The following is an 18,606-nucleotide window of genomic DNA, read 5'->3' as shown; positions in this document are numbered from 1 at the left end:
AGAGAATGGAAAGAGATAGTGAGTTTCAAGGAGATGGAACCATGTGCCAAGAGTATAAAAAGAAACTGATGAATAAGAAGAAAAAATTCATACTAGATATCTCTCCCCAAGACATCAATAAAAAAGTAAATGATTAAAGAAAACAGACATTTTTCAGAACTAATCAAAACTATATGTAATTGTGTTAAAAAAAATGCTCTAAATCACTACTGATTAGAGAAATGCAAATTAAAAGATTTGTGTTACCACCTTATACCTATCATATTGGCTAAAGTGAATGAAAAGGTAAAGGACAAATACTGGCAGGCCTGTGGATAAGTAGTATAATAATGCTCTATGTTCATATGTGTATATACATAGATATCTTTTTTTTTTTTTTTACTTATTAAAAATATACTAATTTAAAATAAGTTGGCATTATTTAAAACTAGCTTAGGTTGTGCTGTCTCAAAATTCCCTCAAATCTGTTAGAATTTGAGAAACTAGTGTTAGCTTTGCTTTTGTATTCAACTACTATGTGTACACTAAAATAAAAATGTCAATTAAAATAAAAGTATAAAAAAACAAAAGTTCAGCAAGGATGGGAGTGTTACTGAATCAAAAAGTAAGTGAGCTAAAGTGTAAAGAGATTGAAAGGTAGTAAGGGACTAGATTATGAAGGGGCTTGGAATGCCAAACAATATTTTGTATTTTTTTTCCAGGAGGCAATAGGAAGCTGGTGGAGTTTATTGAAGCGGGGGAAGGGAGGCGGGGTTGGGAAGTTAAGTCTCTGCTTTAGTAAAATCACTTTAGTAGTTGAATAGAGTAGGCAGGATTTGAGCGAAGAAAGATGAAGTAGACTGGCTCTTAGGTAGGTTAGGTTGAGGTGGTGAACATCTACAAAGGAGTGGTAGCAAGTATCTGAGAAAAGAATGCTAAAGTGAAATTGACATGCTAGGAAACACATTCCATTGGGGGGGGGGGGTTAGAGATAGTGAATAGTTTAAGATAACTAGGTTGTAAATTTGAGAATAGAGAGGATGAATTTACCCTGTATAACAATAGGGCAATATTGAGGGAGAAAAGTTTGGAGAAAAAAGTTGGGACATATTGAATTTGTCTCCTGAATATCCTCTTTGGGATGTCTGAAAAGTAATTATAGAGGCAGAAGAGAAGACATCAAAGAACCCTGTGAGACACATATGGTTAGAGGAAATGATGTAGATGTACATCCAGCAAAGGAGACTGTCTGAGGGTAGGAGGAGAACCAGGAGAAGAATGGTGGTTCTGAAAACCTTGAGAGAAGAAAGTATCGAGCAGAAATCAAAAGTGCTAAAGATTGCTGAGAAGTTGAGAAGAATGACACTTGAGAAAAAAGCAATTGGATTAATGTTTATAAGGTATTTTAAAAATGGTTCTTCTTTGGCTACGCTTCTGCTTCACCCAATTGTTCCTTTGGAAGTAAAAAATGAAGACATACGGTTTTGGAATTATTTTCTATTTTTATTTTATTGCCATGGTTAAATGATATGACCATTTCCAATATTTAGTTATAGTGTTACTATGATACCAAATGGAGTCTGGAGTCTTTGGGCTGGACTGTATTTTGAATATTTTTAGTTTAATAGACCTTTCATCTGACTGATTTGTTCTAAAATTGTTGAGTTAAGATTTGGGGAATTTCTAAAAGAATAGCACCATTTTGTGAGGAAATTTTAAAAGTAAAGGTAGCTATTCCCAGGTAGCTAAATTCTCATACCAAAATGTTGTGTTCTTATTGCAGAAAACAGCCTGACCAGACATGGGTTCAATGTGATTCCTGCCTAAAATGGCGAAAACTACCAGATGGTATAGATCACCTTCCTGAAAAATGGTACTGCTCCTTGAACCCTGACCCACAGTTCAGGTAGAGTTAGTTACAAAGACTTTATTTTGTAATGGAGGTGAATATATCTGAAAAGGTATTACTGATACTTTTCCCATATGCTTTTCTAAATAGGAGTTGTAGTGTACCAGAAGAACCTGAAGATGATGATTTGGTGCATCCCACATATGAAAAAACTTATAAAAAAAGGTAAATAGTATTTCAGTGCCTTGATTACAAATAACTTTAAATGCCTATTAAATCCTGATCATAAATAGCATTTGTTTATGATCTGCTACATGAAAAACATTGAATTTGAAAATTTGATATTTAGATTAATCAGTTATCCCATGTCTACTGAAAATGCTATTATAGGCAAAAAAGTAATTAATTAATTTTTTAAAATCAATTTTTTCTAGTATTTTCATGACTGTCAGTGTCAACTAAGCTTTAAGGTAGAGAATACTCTTAGAAACTTCTATATATTACATTATGTAGTATCTTATTACAATATGATTTGACTTTTGTATTTAAAAGTGTATATGTATGTGTATGTTTATATACACTACTATCAGGTTAATTTAAATTTGTGCTTTGAATCACTTTTTATTCTACTAGTTTTTCTTCTTAGATGGGTTAATTTGGTAGAATCATACATTTTTAGAATTGGAAGCTAGTCTAATCAATCCTTGTTACAGTACAGAATACAAATAGGTACCTAGCCTCTGCTTGAAGAGCTCCTGTAAAGGAAAATTTTCAGCCTTCCAAAGCAATCCATTATGTTTCTTGGCATTAAATTTAAATTTGATCCTTTAAAAATTTTACCTCTTGCTTCTAGGTCTTTCCTCTAGAGTGATCATAACAAGTCTAATGATGATCTCTTCCTCAAATATTTGCTGTGTACCATCTTTGCTTCAGATATTTGAAGGCATTTTTCATGTCTCTCTTGAGTCTCTTATTTTTTGTGAGAAATATAACCCAGTTCCTTAAATTAATTTTTATGTGATGGGGGCACTTCACCCTTAGTGTCTTGTTCTGGATGCTCTTCAGTTTACTAATATCCTTTTTAAACTGTGTCTATGGAGCTGAACACAGGATTCCATGTGTCATCTGACCAGGGTAGAGTACGATGGGGCTATCACACACATTATAAACTCTGCTTGTCAGAGTAACCTAAAATCACATTAGCTTTTTTTGGCTACCATGTAGCATTGCTGACATATGTAGACTTGTTGATTATTCACAGAGTTAGATATTTTCAACTGCTGTCTAACTATACATTGTAAACTTAGGAAGTTGATTTTTTTTTAAGACAAACTTTTAAGACTTTACATTAGTTTCAGGTGAATTTAAATTTAGAATTAGCTCAGGGCTCAAACTTGTCAAGTTTCTCTGAGTCCTGACTGTCATTCAGTGATCTGGCTATCCTTTTCAGCTTTCACCTACAAATTTTTCTCCTTAAAAATAATTTTCTCACTGTCTCACCTTCCCTTTATCTCAACTGAAACAAAACAAAGGGGAAAAAAAAAGAAAATCTCATAACAAATTCTCATATTGGCAGTATTTGACAATATATTTTATGAATGTTGCCCCTCTGGAGTAATGGCAGGCCACTGCATTATCAATGCACTTATCAACACTTATCAAGTGTTCTTAATTTTTTTCAAAGTTGTCTCATTGTTACTTTATAAATTGTTCTCCTTTGTTCTACTCCTTTCATTCCATGTCAGTTCATATGAATCCTTTCATTGACAATTTTAATTAAAACAACTTGAAGCACATATCCACTAAGGACTTTCTACCATGCTATCATTAAGCCAAAACGACTATGCTTTGATTTCCTCCTTTTCAATCATTTCTGAATCTATCTTTATTATTGTTTCACCTACATCTATCTTTTCCATAAAAATAACATGAAGACTTTGTCAGATCACTGTATTATGTCAGTAATTCAACAAATATTTATAAGACCTTTGCCAAGTGCCTAGCAAATCCATATATTGGATTAATAAGTACTATTTGATGAAACTAGCTGTTCTCACAAGGATCTTACATTGGAGAAAACAAGTATATATGAAGATAGAAAGAGAACTTATGAAGTATTTAAATACAAGGTGCTATAGGGAGACAGCACAGTACAATTTGTTGAGATTAGGAAAGGCTTTCTGCCTTTCAATAGCATCTTAAGGAAACAGGATGATTATATCAGATAGAGATAAAGGAGTTCATTCTAAATATGTGATATATCCAGAGCAAAGGCATAGAAATGGGAGTTGTGTTGAATAGGAGAAATAGAAGACTGAAACACAGGGAGAGAGGCCAATGAGTTTGTAAAGCTAGTCAGGTAGCAGGATATTAAAGGCTTTAAGAGCTGAAAAGAGAAGTTTATAATTCATACATAGTACAGGCCAAGAGAAGACACTGAGTAATACATAGAAGAATTATATAGTTAGACCCATACTTAAGGAATATTATTTGATCAGTATTGCATAGGGTGAAATTGTTCTGCACGAAACCATTCTAATTCTACATAATCTCTACTACAGTGGTCCTCAAACTTTTTAAATAGGGGGCCAGTTCACTGTCCCTCAGACTGTTGGAGGGCCGGACTGTAGTAAAAACAAAAACTCACACTGTCTCTGCCCCTCAGCCCATTTGCCATAATCCGGCGGGCCGCATAAATGTCCTCAGTGGGCCTCATCTGGCCCATGGGCCTTACTTAGAGAACCCCTGCCCTACTACTTCTTTTTGTTAGATGTTTAGTAATCACATCTTTAATCATCTTTTATAAAATTTTCTTCCTAAGAATTAAGATCAAATTTTCTGGTATACAGTTTGCAGTCTTCCCTTTTTTGAAAATCATAACATTTGCCCTTCTACAATTCTATGAATGTGTAAAAAAACCATCGTTTTTACAAAGTACTAAACACAGAAGATACAAATAAAAAAGGATACAGTCCTTACCTTCAAGAAGTTTATATTCTATAAAGGGGAAATAGGATATATAGAGGAACAGTGGGTAGGGAGGGGAGTTTGGTTTGGACAATGACACAGATAGTGAATGAAGTCATAGAAAGGACATGTTTCAAGTAAAGAGAGAAGAATTGATTTGATGTGACTCCAGATATTCTATTAGGAAGGTGATATGACTCCAGATATTTTGTGTGGTCACATATAAGATGATTCCCTAGAGATAAATGTAAAGTGAAGCTTGTCCAGAACGTCTAGATATCTAGAGCTGGCTAGATATACTGGACCAATATGCAGTACAAACCAGAATTGGGTTGAGGCACCTGGGCGTGTATTCTGCTGATAGGTGAGCTTTAGGTGTTCTAGTAAGAGAAATCAGTCACAAACAGCCATGCAATTGAGTACATGCCAAGAACAGGGCAAGCAACCCCCTCCATTGGAAGGACTGTTGCTGAGGCACGTGATCATGGGGGAAATGAAGGATGGTTGGGGGTAGGATATAAAGGGCAAAGGATGAGGGAGAAGAAGAGATGTCATGGGAGATATGAGCTGTACCAAATAAAGTGTGGTGTGGTGATTCTCTTTTTGTGTATCTGGAGATAGGTCCTAAGGAAAGGTACTGCCAGGTTAGGAGTAGCCTGATTTATGGCATGATTGCTGGTGTGGAGTATGCAGTGACATTCAAGTAGAAAGTTTAGGAGTTATAGCAAACACTTCTAATACTCCAAAATGTAGCTTATCTGATTCAGATGACATGAGTTTGTCAAGGGCAGGGAAGAAACAAACAATTGATCATCTGCCTTTCCTTTGTTTTCATTTATCATCATAACATCCACTCTATCCTATACTGTTGTCCCTTTTTTCATTACCCTTTTTTTCCTTAAGTATGGTTTAATAAACAAACTTTTGTTTTGTTCTTAGTGTCCTTTGACCATCTTTACTTCTTCATTCTAAGCTTTAGCATCCCTGATACCATTTTTAAAGGCTGGTATGTTTTTATATTCACACATTCAACTTCTATGACTTACCTTTTTCTTCTTTACATATGTTTTTAGAATTTTATTAGTTGAGTTTTCTTGCCCTATAGGGCTGACTTCTATAGAATTTTAATAAGGAACATTTTGAAATTTTCTTTCATGAAATCTAAAGTACATATCAGACTAGGCCTGGCTGTCACATACTCTAGAAGGGAATGATTACTTCTCCCAATGTTCTTTTCATTTCCACCTAGCACTCAGTTTCCCCCCGTTAATGAGAATCCTATTATTCAGTGTAGAATTTTCCTTTGTTAGTTGCTCCATTTTTTATAAATGTGAAATTATTAGTTGATTTGCTTTTGGCAGAAAGAATATCTGCAGATGTTTATTCTAATACTGCAGTGTCATTCCTATGTGCCAAGCTTATGATTTTTTTTTCAGATAACAAAATTGCTTCTTTTTCTTTTTCCATTGATCTTCACCCAAATGCTTTTTTACTCTTCTTATTGGATTTTCTCAAGTTAATAAACAAAATACTTTCGTAATATGCAATGTGACCTATTTTTTTGTTCCTCCTACTTTTTTATGAACTGTCCCTGAATAACACAATCTATTCCAGAGCCATATTATTGTTTTCATTCCACCAAAATCTTACTATTTATCTATAGATATTTGAGGACATAAGTATTATTATTGGCTCTTTTCTTGGATTTTGTCTCCTTTGAAATGACTATCTTAACCCAGAAGGGCTATTGTTTCTTATCTTCCTTTATTGTATTCTTTCTAGTTTGATAAGTAAACAAAGCAGTTTTCTCCTTCCCCTGTCCTTTTTTTAATTTAAAGCCTTTTCCCTCCCACTTAATAGTATTTTTTTTTTCTAATTACACATAAAGATAGTTTCCAGCATTCTTTTGTAAAATTTTGAATTCTAAAATTTTCTCCTTCTCTCCCATCTCTCTCCCTAAGACAGAAAGCAATCTGCTATAGGTTACGTGTACAATCTGTTAAATGTGTTTCTATAATAGTCATGTTATGAAAGAAAAATCAAAACAAACGGAAAAACCCCCAAAAAGAAAAAAACAAACAGAAAAGTGAAAATAGCATGCTTCGATCTGCATTCAGTCTCCATAGCTCTATTTCTGGATATGGATGACATTTCTGTCATGAGTCAATGATCTGAGATTACTGTATTGCTGACAACAGCTGAGTCTTTCTTAGTTGATCACACAGTGCTGCTGTTTCTGTGTACAATATTGTGGTTCTGCTCACTTTACTCAGCATTAGTTCATCTTAAGTCTTTGCAAGTTTTTCTGAAATTTGCTTGCTCATCATTTCTTATAGCACAATAATATTCTTTTACATTCATATACAAGTTGTTAACCATTCTCCAGTTGATGAGCATCCTCTCAATTTCTAATTCTTTGCTACCACAAAAAAAAGAGATGCTTCAAACATTTTTGTACATGTGGGTCCTTTCCTCTTTTTCTTTGTGATACAGAACCAGTAGTGGTTTGCTGCATCACAAAGTATGCACAGTTTTATAATCTTTTGGACATAGTTCTAAATTGGCTTAAAGCTTTTTTGATTAATTTCTTAAGACACTTAACAATATCTTCTAGTTAGTCTTTGTTAGCTTTATTCCCTAGAACTTAGCCTAACCTTGATGAAATTCATTTTCCAAATATGTGTAATACAACTTAATGAATCTTTACTATAATTTACATTCTTGTGTTGTTATATTGATAGGTACAACTTTCTAGGAAGGAACTTAAATTAAGATCAGTTTTGATTAGCTTTTTATTTTGTAATCAACTATAAGTGTGTGCTATTAGATGAGATAGCAAAATATGTTGTTGGGGCATATTATTGCTGGATTATTTCATTTAGATTTTTAATTTTTGTTCATTTTCCTTCCAATATTAAGAGATAAAGAAAAATTCAAGATGAAACGACTGGAATGTAATCCTCAGGTAACAAAATTTACATAGAGAAATATGTGTGGCTTTGGTTTTAATAAGGACAATTTTGCAAATTAAAAAAATAAAACCAGTATTTTTTTTTTTTTTTTAGAAAAAGTTTTATATTGTGGTAATATCAACAACCTTTAATGACAGTTCAAAAACAAAAAAGGGGGGAAATAGTATCATGGCATACTTCCTAAGAAAATTTTAATCTTTTCTCAGTCTTGTAATGAATTATTATATATGAAAAGCCACCCTGTCTCTTCAAGTAAAGATTTCACCATCTCAGTGAAGGAAAGTGTTACAAGATCACATCTGTCATCTCAATTGGATCTTGACCACAACAGGTTAGTTTTTAGTAGGTTGTTTTTCTACTTAATTATGAAAATAACCTTTCATTGCAAGGCAAAAGTATAGTTCTGGTTATATTTAGTTGTATTTGTGTAAAATCTTAATAAGCACAAATTACATAATACTTATATCATTTCTAAGACTTTTCTTACTCCTTTAAAATTGGAACATAATTCTTAAATGAGTATCAGTTATGGTATTTGACCCTATTTGTCAGCATTTATACACACATTCACTCTTTTTTATGTATTTTATTCTGTAGGGAATAAACATACTTTTTGATAGTCTCACATAGTTTAACAGCTTGATTAGGATTAAGAGTCAAGAATAAGAATGAGAGAATACAGTTTTATGGTACAAAATGTATAGTAATTGAGAAGAGAGAATAATGTGAATTAGAATTCTACAGAAAGATTTTATGAAAAATGTGAGACTTGATCCAGGCCTCCGTGGATGAGGTAAGATTTGGATAGTTCGATTGATACAAAAGTATTTATGTTCTTTGGGATTGGTGATAACACCTTGAGCAAAAGACATGAAAATTAGAAAAGATATGGTGTATGAGGGGGAGAAGAGACTAACCCACCAAGGGTGAAGGGTTCTCACAACATAGTTTGACTAGACTGAGAACAAGCTAATAAGGACCTTGAACTCGATGCCATAAGCAGTAAGGGGCTGTTGGTTTTTGAATGAACTTACTAGAACCTTACTCAGGAGATCCATGGTCCCATATCGTGGATTAACTCTGTAATGGTACATATCAAAGAATATGCATTTATCCTGTCCATCTTTGTGAATTAATGAATTTCCAGAAATTTGACATTAGGGAATCTACTCCAAATGCTGAAGGGGAAGAGAATCACTGTTGCCTGATATAATGAGACTACAGATAGAGCAGATAGGCTGTCTACTGCGTGGGTGAGAGAGAGAGGAAAGAGGGGATGTGGAAAGAAGAGAAAGGAGAAAAGCGAGAGGGGAGGGACACTTGGAAGGAAGAAAATGATGGGGGAAGAGACACAAACATATGCATATACACACATTTATTTTCCTTTAGAGTCTATAGTGTTCTATAATGATACTGATATAATATTGGTAGTAAAAAGATGGGCCTTTTAATTTGTCAAGTTCATTTTCATTAAATTGTTAAAAGGCTCTCCTGTTTACTCTCCTTTTCCAATTTAATTCTTGACCAAATATATTATCTTTTTGTCCAGTACTGACAGTTAAGTCTTTGATGAGTTGTTGTTCTAACAGAATATCATAATTTAGATAACAGATAATATTCATACATTTAGTTTTTTTCCAGTGGAGACAGTAAAGACAAACTTTTGAGTGGTTATTGTTGTCCTTTTCTAAGAGGCTTTGTAATGTGTAGGGCTTGATGCAACCCGTAGTATTTTGAAAAACCTTACCATCTTTGGTGACACTCTAACTTGGGCTCTCATAATAGATTGTGGAAAAAATTGTTGATGAGTCTATGTCTCTCCATTTCATGTTGTTTCCTATTAAGGGGTCATTGAACATATATTGCCAAGGAATCAGGAATAATTTTGATTTATGAATGGGAGACAATAGAAGAGAACTTTTGAAAAGGAATTTTGCTCTACTAATCTTCCTATTAACATTTGGTATTAATTCAGCTGCATATCTTGCTTTTGTTCTTAGTAATTTTACCAACCTAATTGCTAGAAAAATGAGACTTAACAGTCTAGTTAGTAACCTAAAAGACAAGGACCTTATCAACCCCAAAAAGTAACTAAGAAATATAAGTGATATTATTATAATAATATATTAAATATAAGGGAAATTAACATTTATCTATTTTTCACAAGATCAATCTGATTCATAGACCATAGGAGTATTAGAACAACACAGATGGGTTTTTTTGTTCTTCTAGAATAGCGCCCCCCATCTTTATTACCACACAGCTAATTCTTTCAAAAGAAAAAGATCTTATTTCTTGTTTGCCATTTTTTAAAAAAGTATTTGTTTTGATAAGCTGAATGCTACTTTAAATGTTCGCCTCCACTAAGAGATTTCCCATATATTTGAGTATTGCAAAATATTTTTTAAAATATCTAAGATAATTTTGTTCAATGACCTTCTGAATCTTCATATCAAATGTTTATATGTGTATTTATATATATATATATATATATATATATATATATATATGGGGGCATTGGATAGTAAAGTGGTTGCAGTGCATGGCCTAGTTTTAGAAAGATTAATTTTTGTGTATTCAAATTTGGCCTCAGACACTTACTTATTAGCTGTGTGACTCTGTGCCAGTATCTTAACCATGTTTGACTAAATTTCTTCATCCATAAAATGAGCTGGAGAAGAAAATGGCAAAACAATACATGGCTGTGTGTGTGTATACAAATTTGTGTGTGTACACAAATACTCTATGTCCAGACACCTGCACATTTGTTGTTGTTTAGTCATTTTTCAGTCACATCTAACTCTTTGGGATGGGGTTCCTGGCAAAGATAGTGAATAGGTTTGCCATTTCCTTCTCCAGTTCATTTGAATTGAAGACTGCCAATTGAAACTCATACAATCCAGGTCCATGGTGGAAAACTGGGGAAAATTATTTAACCAGGCTTGGTATTAATTTTTTTCATTTGGTAAAAGAAAAGATTAATCCAGATGAGCTTTAAGGGTTCTTTCTAGCTCCAGTGCTTTATAATTTTGGCACTTTAAAATATAGTTAGGTTTTCAGTTGTTCAATTTCAAAACATCTTTAAAATGTGCTATTTCATTCTGAATTTTTTAGTACTGTTGCTTTAACTTGAGCAAAATAATTATTGACATAGAAAGGATTGCACATATTTAACCTATATCAGATTGCTTGCTATCTTGGGGGGGGATAAGGGAGAAAATTTTGGACATAAAGGTCTCACAAAAATGAATATTGAAAACTATTTTTACATGTATCTGAGAAAATAAAACCCTATTGAGAAAAAACAGAGTAAAAGGCCCATAAATTATTTTAACTTCCATTTACAGTACCTCAGTATTACTCTTTAATGATACTAGTTTTTGACTCAAGACATTAATTATCCCTGAAGCAGGTTTTGCAGAAATCTTTAGATTGTCCAGTTAGAATGATGGTATATTCATGTATATTCATTAAATAAAATTATTTGATTGATATAAGCTTTCTATATCCTATCTACTTGTCTTAAAACATACCTGCAATCAATTATTTATCTGTTTCTAGCTTAAAACGGAGAACTTCAGGGAGTTTGACTCTTTTGAATGCAAAGATACCAAGATATAATGATGACAATAATGATGATGATGATGATGATGATGAAGATGTAATTATCTTAGAAGAAAACAGTACCCCCAAACCTTCTGTAGTAGATTCTGATGTTACAATAGTAAAAACTGAACATATTCATATAGAGCAAAGTGATGTTCAGTCTGAGAATATTGCTGACATAGAACTTTGTGAGCCAACTAGTTCACTGATCAGTTCAGTATCTGAGTCTGGATGTGACTATGAACAGAAGTCTGCTGCAACACAAACTGAAATTCCAAAATTAGCAGTTAAAAAGGAAGAAAATATCGAAGATGACATGAATGGCCAAGTTGGTACCCCTCAAGACACTTTAGAAGCTGAAGCAAATCAAGAAATCCCAAATATATTTGAAAAATCTGCAGATGACATTGGACACCAGTTAAGTGAACTTACAAATGAATTTCAGCTTGTCAGCGAAGAAAAAGAAAATTATAAAAGACAGTGTGAAATATTAATGGAAAAAGTGAAAACATTAGAAATGAAGATAGTTGAAATGAATGATAAATATGTGAAAAAGGAAACTTGTCATCAATCAACTGAAACTGATGCTACATTTTTACTTGAAAATGTTAATGGAATTTCTGAAAATCCAGACCAGATGGCATTTCAGTTTGAGCAAACTTTGAAAGAGATAGAAAAGCTGACAGAACACTGTAACACTTTGCAAAATTTAAAAGCTGAATGTAGTAAATGTTCAAGCAGTGAGACAAAAACTGAAGTGGATGAAATGGCTGTACAACTTGATGATGTTTTCAGACAACTGGACAAATGCAGTCTTGAAAGGGACCAGTATAAAAATGAGGTAAGATATATAATCAACATAAAGAAGAGACAAAAACAATAGGACCTGTTAAATAGAAAACGAAATATAGTTTGAGATTTACAGCCTACTGAGCAATTTAAAGGACTGGTATTTTTCTAATTTAGAAATTTTAATACAATGGTAAATGTTTATTAATCCATTTCTGAAGTGCTTATTTTGTAATGCTGACTTAGTAACTCTAGCTCTAGATTTAATTTGAAGTAATACAAAGACCAAAACTACTTTACCATTACATTTAGCAAAGTCTAAAAATATATATGTGTATGTGTATATATATATATATATATATATATATATACAAAATCAATGCCTTTGTGAATAGTCAATTAAATTAGACTTCTACTCAAAACTACTCCATGAAATGTTGGAGTGCGCAGGACTTAGGAAAACTGAGTTAGGTTCTGTTTCCAGGCACATCTTAACTGGGTGATCCTGGACAAATTTGTCTACCTGTTTCCTTTTCTGAAAATAATAACACTTGCTTTTCCTAATATTGTTGTGAGGATAAAATAATATTTGTAAAGCACTTTGCAAATCTTAACATGTTATACAGAAAAGTATTATTGTTTTATTATTATGCTAAAGATACACAAAAATTATTATCTACTTATCTTTGCCTTTGCAATTCTTCCCCTACTCTTCTTCCCTCTCATGTGACTTAAGGAAAATGGCTATGTGGATTTTTAAGTAGTTTTTACTTTGAATGATTTTTCTTTTGCTTAGGTTTTATAGTTATTTAATTTAATTTATCAAGTATTTGTTGACTTTCATTATAGAACCTGTTTCCTCTCCCCATAATTACCATTTTCTAAAATTTTTTGTTCTTTGTGATCACAGAATTTTTATAAAATTGGTCAGATCTGTGCTTTGTAGGTTTTTCATTATGGAAATAATTTATTTTCATTTTTTGTTAGGTGGCATTATTAGAAATGGAAAAAACACAAATAGGCTTTCAGTGTGAAGAACTCAAAACTGAAGTCGAACAACTAAAAACGACAATTTCACAAATGACAAGATCAGATGATTCAACGACTAGTAACATTGAAGCTTCTATGAATTATTCTGATAGAGAAAGGTAATAGTGAACACCTTATAATACATTTGTCTATAATTTTTTTTTTTTAACAGTTATGATAGCATATGACTCATCAAGCTTAAAACAAAAAGGTCATTGGATTTGGAGTCCTAAGATCTGGATTCAAATTCTAGTTCTCCCACTTACTGTCAATGTGACTTTGGATAGATATATCACTTCATCCTGTTAGACTTAAGTTATCTGTACAGTAAGGGGGGGTGGGCTAGGTAAATCTTTTAGATTCCTCCTTCCAGCTCTACATCTGTACTCCAATGGCTTTTCTCTGTCATTACTGAACTGATGAGTTTTAGTTTTGTGGAGAATAAGAATGTTAAAACTTTCATTTTTCCCAAGTTGTTTTAAATCTCATTAAGAGGCAAAAAAAAGTAATTTAGAGAATGATAAAAGAAAATTTATAATTTAGTTTAAAAGTTTATGAGATTTATATCATTCATAACAGTAAGGGAAAGTTTCCTGGAGATGGGATATATTAGACTGTGAAGACTGTAAAGATTTGGAGCAGGGTCCTTAACCATAGTTCTCTGATCTTGTTTTTAAAAATGTTTTGATAATTATTTTTCATTGTCCCTTATTCCATGATTTTAAAAACATTTCTTAGAAGAGATCCATAGATTTACCCAATTGTCCATGGCACTAAGAATTCCTGATCAAGAATACATATAGCTCAGAATCCACAATAGTACCAGGGAAAATACATAATACAGATATTTTGTTTCTTAAAAATTTTGCCATCCCAACCAAAAGGTAAAGAATGTAGTAAAGAATATGTGGTGAGAATTTGGCTTGTTTGCTATTTCTGGAAAGCATAGTAAAAAAAACTATTGAGATTCTCGGAACATGGTAATGAAAAAAGGGAAAAAATAAAAGCAGTTGAAGAAAAGACATGAAATTTTATAAGCTGGTCAAGCATGGAGTATCTGGAATTTTACTCTTGTGAACTACTATGTAACTTAGTAAATGATAAGAGTGACTCTTGCCAAAATAGTCATTGCTGCAGCCACACTAATCATGAGTCTCTGAATTTTATGTTATTGCTTGGACAGGAGACAAAATTAAAGTTACTGATGAATTGATTACTAAACAGTAATCTCCTTCAGTTTTAGTCTTACTGCTTGAGTATTTACTACATTTAGCTTTTAAATTGTGCAGAGTCTTATCGTGTTTTGTCAGCTTCTGCCATCTGGCTATGACTTTCAGATTTTCCTTTATTCATTTTCAGTTTGGAGTAAACCTGTTCAAAGTTGAAAATTTCGGGTCAGTCCCATGTTACAATGACTACTTATGGAGTATTTTGTAGAAAGAATTCTTTTTCATTCATGGGTTGGATTAGATGGCTTGCTGTGTTCAAATTCCGAAACTGATTATTTGAGGCAGCAGAATGGTACTTTAGTGGAATATTTTATTTTAAAATCTTGTAACATTACTCAAAATTTTTAAATTTTCATGTATTTATGTAACTTTTTAATAACAATAACTCAAATTTATATAGTATTTTAAAGTTTAGTTTTTCTTGCAACAACCCAAACGTGTTGCATTACTATTGTAGAATTTTTCTGGTAGAGAGATTTGAGTATATGAAATACTAAGAAGGATCATTATTAAAAGTTTAATTTTAAAAAGAATTTTTTTTAACAAAAAAATTATAATTTTCTTATTACATGAAATGGGATTTTTGTGAAAATTAGATAATGCTTTGTAAACACACATAGTACACTGGAAAATAAATTGGCTCTGAAGTCAGGGCATATTGATTCAGAGAGGAAGTGTAATTAATATCTTTTTTTCCTCATTTGCAATAGGATTGTTAGAATATAAGAATCCTTGTTTCTCATAGTTGTGAAATGCTTATATTTGTGCTAATTCAAATGTAACTCATGTTTGATCTTCCAAAATTTTAAATAAAGCTTTCCCTTTCCTGTTTTATTTACTATAATTGCAAAAAAAATTTAATTTTTTTTTTAAATTATTTTAAATGGTTTAAAAACATTTAAATTAACTCAAATATATATAAAATATACTGATATTTCACATTAGTATAAAGCTGCAGTGTTGACATGTATTTATATGTTATATGCTTTATGTCTTTGCAGCCTCAAACTTCGATCCCTTCGAGTTAATGTGGGCCAGCTGTTGGCTTCAATTATGCCTGATCTAGATCTACAGCAAGTAAATTATGATATTGATGTAGTTGATGAAATTTTAGGACAGGTTGTTGAACAAATGCATGAAATCAGTAGTACGTAAAGTACATTTTCTGTAAAATAATTTTCTCAGTATTTATATTACTCAGATGTGGGCAATATTATTCTTTTTTAAAGGTACAGAAAGTAATGAATTAAAGTACTATGTATGCCTATGGAAAAAAATACATATTCTATGCACTCCGATATTCCCACAAATGCTGTGGATACTTTGTCATAACTTTAAAAAATACTGAAAGGTGTTGATCTTTAGCCAGAAATTGTATTACAAATATAAATGTATTTATAATTAAGTCTGCATATATTTTTTATGATGATGTTGGGGACTTAGTTGTTTTCACTAAGAACTTTTCCAATCACCTCCGACCTTTGTGCAATCTTTCCAGTCCCTCAAATTATATTTTTTTCCTAAAATGAGGATTGTGCCACAATTTAAATGGAGAGTTTTCCCTTAGCTTTCTTATAAAAAGAGCCTTGGGAATTTTTACTTTAGTCTACCTATTTATGACAGATTAGTGCCTGCTTTAACTATCTTCAGTAAATGGCTGTTAGATTCTTTTAGATGATTTCCTTTCCTTGAAATTGAACATCCTTTAAAACAATGTAGCAATAACAGTGGTTTTTAGGGTTTTTTTTTTGTTTTTTGTTTTTTGTTTTTTGTGACATCCTTTATCACACTTAGGTCCTATTTTAATTTCAATACTATTATTTTTCACCTGCAGAGATTGCCAATCATGTTGATTTACAGAAGTATTTTTTTTAAATGACAGATAAACTTAAGTATCAGAAAATAAGAGGGTTAACTATATCCAGTGTTTAATAAACACCGTAAATCTCATTTTTTTCTTTTCTGTGGAAAAATTAGTGGTATTTTTTCTTTTAATTTTTTGAAGTTTTCTGTGCAGCCTATTTTAAGCTACTTCATAATTTTGCTGGATCTCTTTAGCAATACAGCACTCTTAGTTTTGTTACCAACTTAAATATTCATTCTTAGGTAAATTGGAACTTATTGTTCTAGTGTTATATTGTTGCATACCATATTGCATTATTATGCTTTGTATTTGCTGCATTTTGGTGGTATTTCTAATAGGTGGATGTTTCTATTACATCTAACATGTATGTATATAAACAATTCAGAACCATATTTTTCTCAATTAAAATGTGGGATTTTTCAAATCATTTATTATTTATTTTATTTTATTTTACTTTTTTTTTTTTTTTTTGAACAATTCAATACTTGTATAGGATACTTTTATATGGTATGCATAAAATACATATAGATCATATTAAGATATTAACATTTTTATGGTACATAAACCCCTTATAAAAGCAACAAGTCAATGGATTTGGTTATTATCTGCTTGTTAATCAAAAAAGTGATTAAAAGTGTATTTTTTGTATAAAATGGTTTTCTGTCATACTTGTAACTAGTCAAAAAATTTTTATGCTTGTAATAAACTACATAATGGTTAACTTCATACACTATTTTAAAAGTGATCTTAACTTTGGACTTTTCTGATGACTTAATTGAAATTGGTTAAGGAGGGAGGTGGTAGAGATGATGGTGGTAAAAGAATATCAGTTCAGTTCTTGATGGGTCTTCTAAGTAAATCATATTCCAGATGCCCTCTATATCTGGCCTTCTAAATGTCTGTTAATTCAGTATATTTATAGAGTGAGGTTGCACATAAACTTTGGGAACAGTGTAAGTGAACAGAGGGAAAAGCCAAAACCCTGAGAGAAGCAGATTGAGATAATAGCAGGGCTATGATTTGTGTTACACATGCATGTGCACGTGTGTACACACACACACATACATAACCCAGGAGGTCCTGATTTCAAATTCTGCCTTAGACACCAACTAGCTTTGTGACTTGAGGTAAATTACTTGTTTCCTTCAGTTTCCTCAAGTGTAGGGGATAATTGAACCTACTTCCCAAGGTTGTTGTGAGGATCAAATGAGATAATTTTTATAAAGTGCTTAGCACAATACACTTTAGTGCCTGGCATGCTGTAGGTACTGTAGAAATGCCAGGGCAATTAGATGAGTCTGTAGATAGGGCACTAAGTCTGGAATCAGAAAGACCTGAGTTCAGATTTGACTTCAAACACTTACTGTGTGATCCTAAGCAAATCATTTAACCCTGGTTGTCTCCCTAACTCTCCTCCTGAAGTACTAAAAGGGGGGGGGGGGGGAAGGGTAATGCCAGATGCTTTTGTTATCATTAGCATCATTATCCTAAGAAATTTGACATTTGTTGGGGTATCATTGCAAAGTGGTTCTTGGTGGGATTTGCCTTATTTGTATGAGACAAAACGATTTCTTCATTTTGATATAAATTTGTCTCTGTGAATGGTTCACATTGCACATTTATAATGTAGCTTCCAGCATTAACAAATGGGTGATCATTGTAATCTTAATGGTGCCTTCAGCAATACTGATAATAGAATAGGCCTCGTGAGGAAAATATTGTGGAAGTTATATTTTTATTGATTTGCATTAACAAATGTAGCCTTCCATCTTGCACACAGATATCATAAATACTATTGCAATTCAAAAACCATGTCCAGCATTCAGGAGGTGGTAGTCCTTCTGTAATGCTGACTTGGTTTCATCACATGTAGTAGTATTCATTTCTGGCAGCCATATTTTTAGGAAACACTCTAAAAAGGTAAAAAGCATGTCTTTGAAAAGAGGGCAAAAAGGGTGGTGAAAAGGCCTTTAATAATATCATAGGCACTGGAGATATTGAGCCTAAAAGAATGTAGGGGGTTTTTGAAAGGAGTATAGGGACAAATAATAATAACCATTTTAAAATAATTGAAGAATATACATCTATTCTTTTTGGCCTTAGAAGTCAGAATTTAGGAATAATGAGTAGAAGTTTGCAAAAAAAGCAGATTCATGCTTTCAAGAAAAATTTAACAGGATCATTAAACTAATTCATTAATCCATTCTCCAGACAGCTGCGAAAATAATATTCCTAAAGCATAAGTCTGACTATATCATTTTCATGCTTAACAAACTTAAGAAACTTCCTATGATTTTTAAGGTCAAATACAAATTCCTGTTT

At 32.3% G+C, this 18,606-nt stretch overlaps 1 protein-coding gene across 1 annotated transcript in view; it reads left to right on the top strand.

The window, feature by feature from the left end:
• Positions 1-17,010, top strand: part of MORC3 (MORC family CW-type zinc finger 3) — a 71,068-nt gene extending 54,058 nt beyond the window's left edge. Inside the window, exons 11-17 of the mRNA XM_074300599.1 lie at positions 1,763-1,885; positions 1,979-2,053; positions 7,715-7,760; positions 7,974-8,098; positions 11,329-12,214; positions 13,150-13,310; positions 15,422-17,010. Of these exons, the coding sequence (XP_074156700.1) occupies positions 1,763-1,885; positions 1,979-2,053; positions 7,715-7,760; positions 7,974-8,098; positions 11,329-12,214; positions 13,150-13,310; positions 15,422-15,575 (1,570 nt within the window). The 3' untranslated portion in view covers positions 15,576-17,010. The remainder of the gene's footprint in view (positions 1-1,762; positions 1,886-1,978; positions 2,054-7,714; positions 7,761-7,973; positions 8,099-11,328; positions 12,215-13,149; positions 13,311-15,421) is intronic.
• The last annotated feature ends 1,596 nt before the right edge of the window (positions 17,011-18,606 follow it).

This window comes from Sminthopsis crassicaudata, chromosome 3 (genome assembly GCF_048593235.1).
Source record: "Sminthopsis crassicaudata isolate SCR6 chromosome 3, ASM4859323v1, whole genome shotgun sequence".
NCBI classification, from domain to species: Eukaryota; Metazoa; Chordata; class Mammalia; order Dasyuromorphia; family Dasyuridae; genus Sminthopsis; species Sminthopsis crassicaudata.
This window is presented reverse-complemented; position numbering and strand designations above follow the sequence as displayed.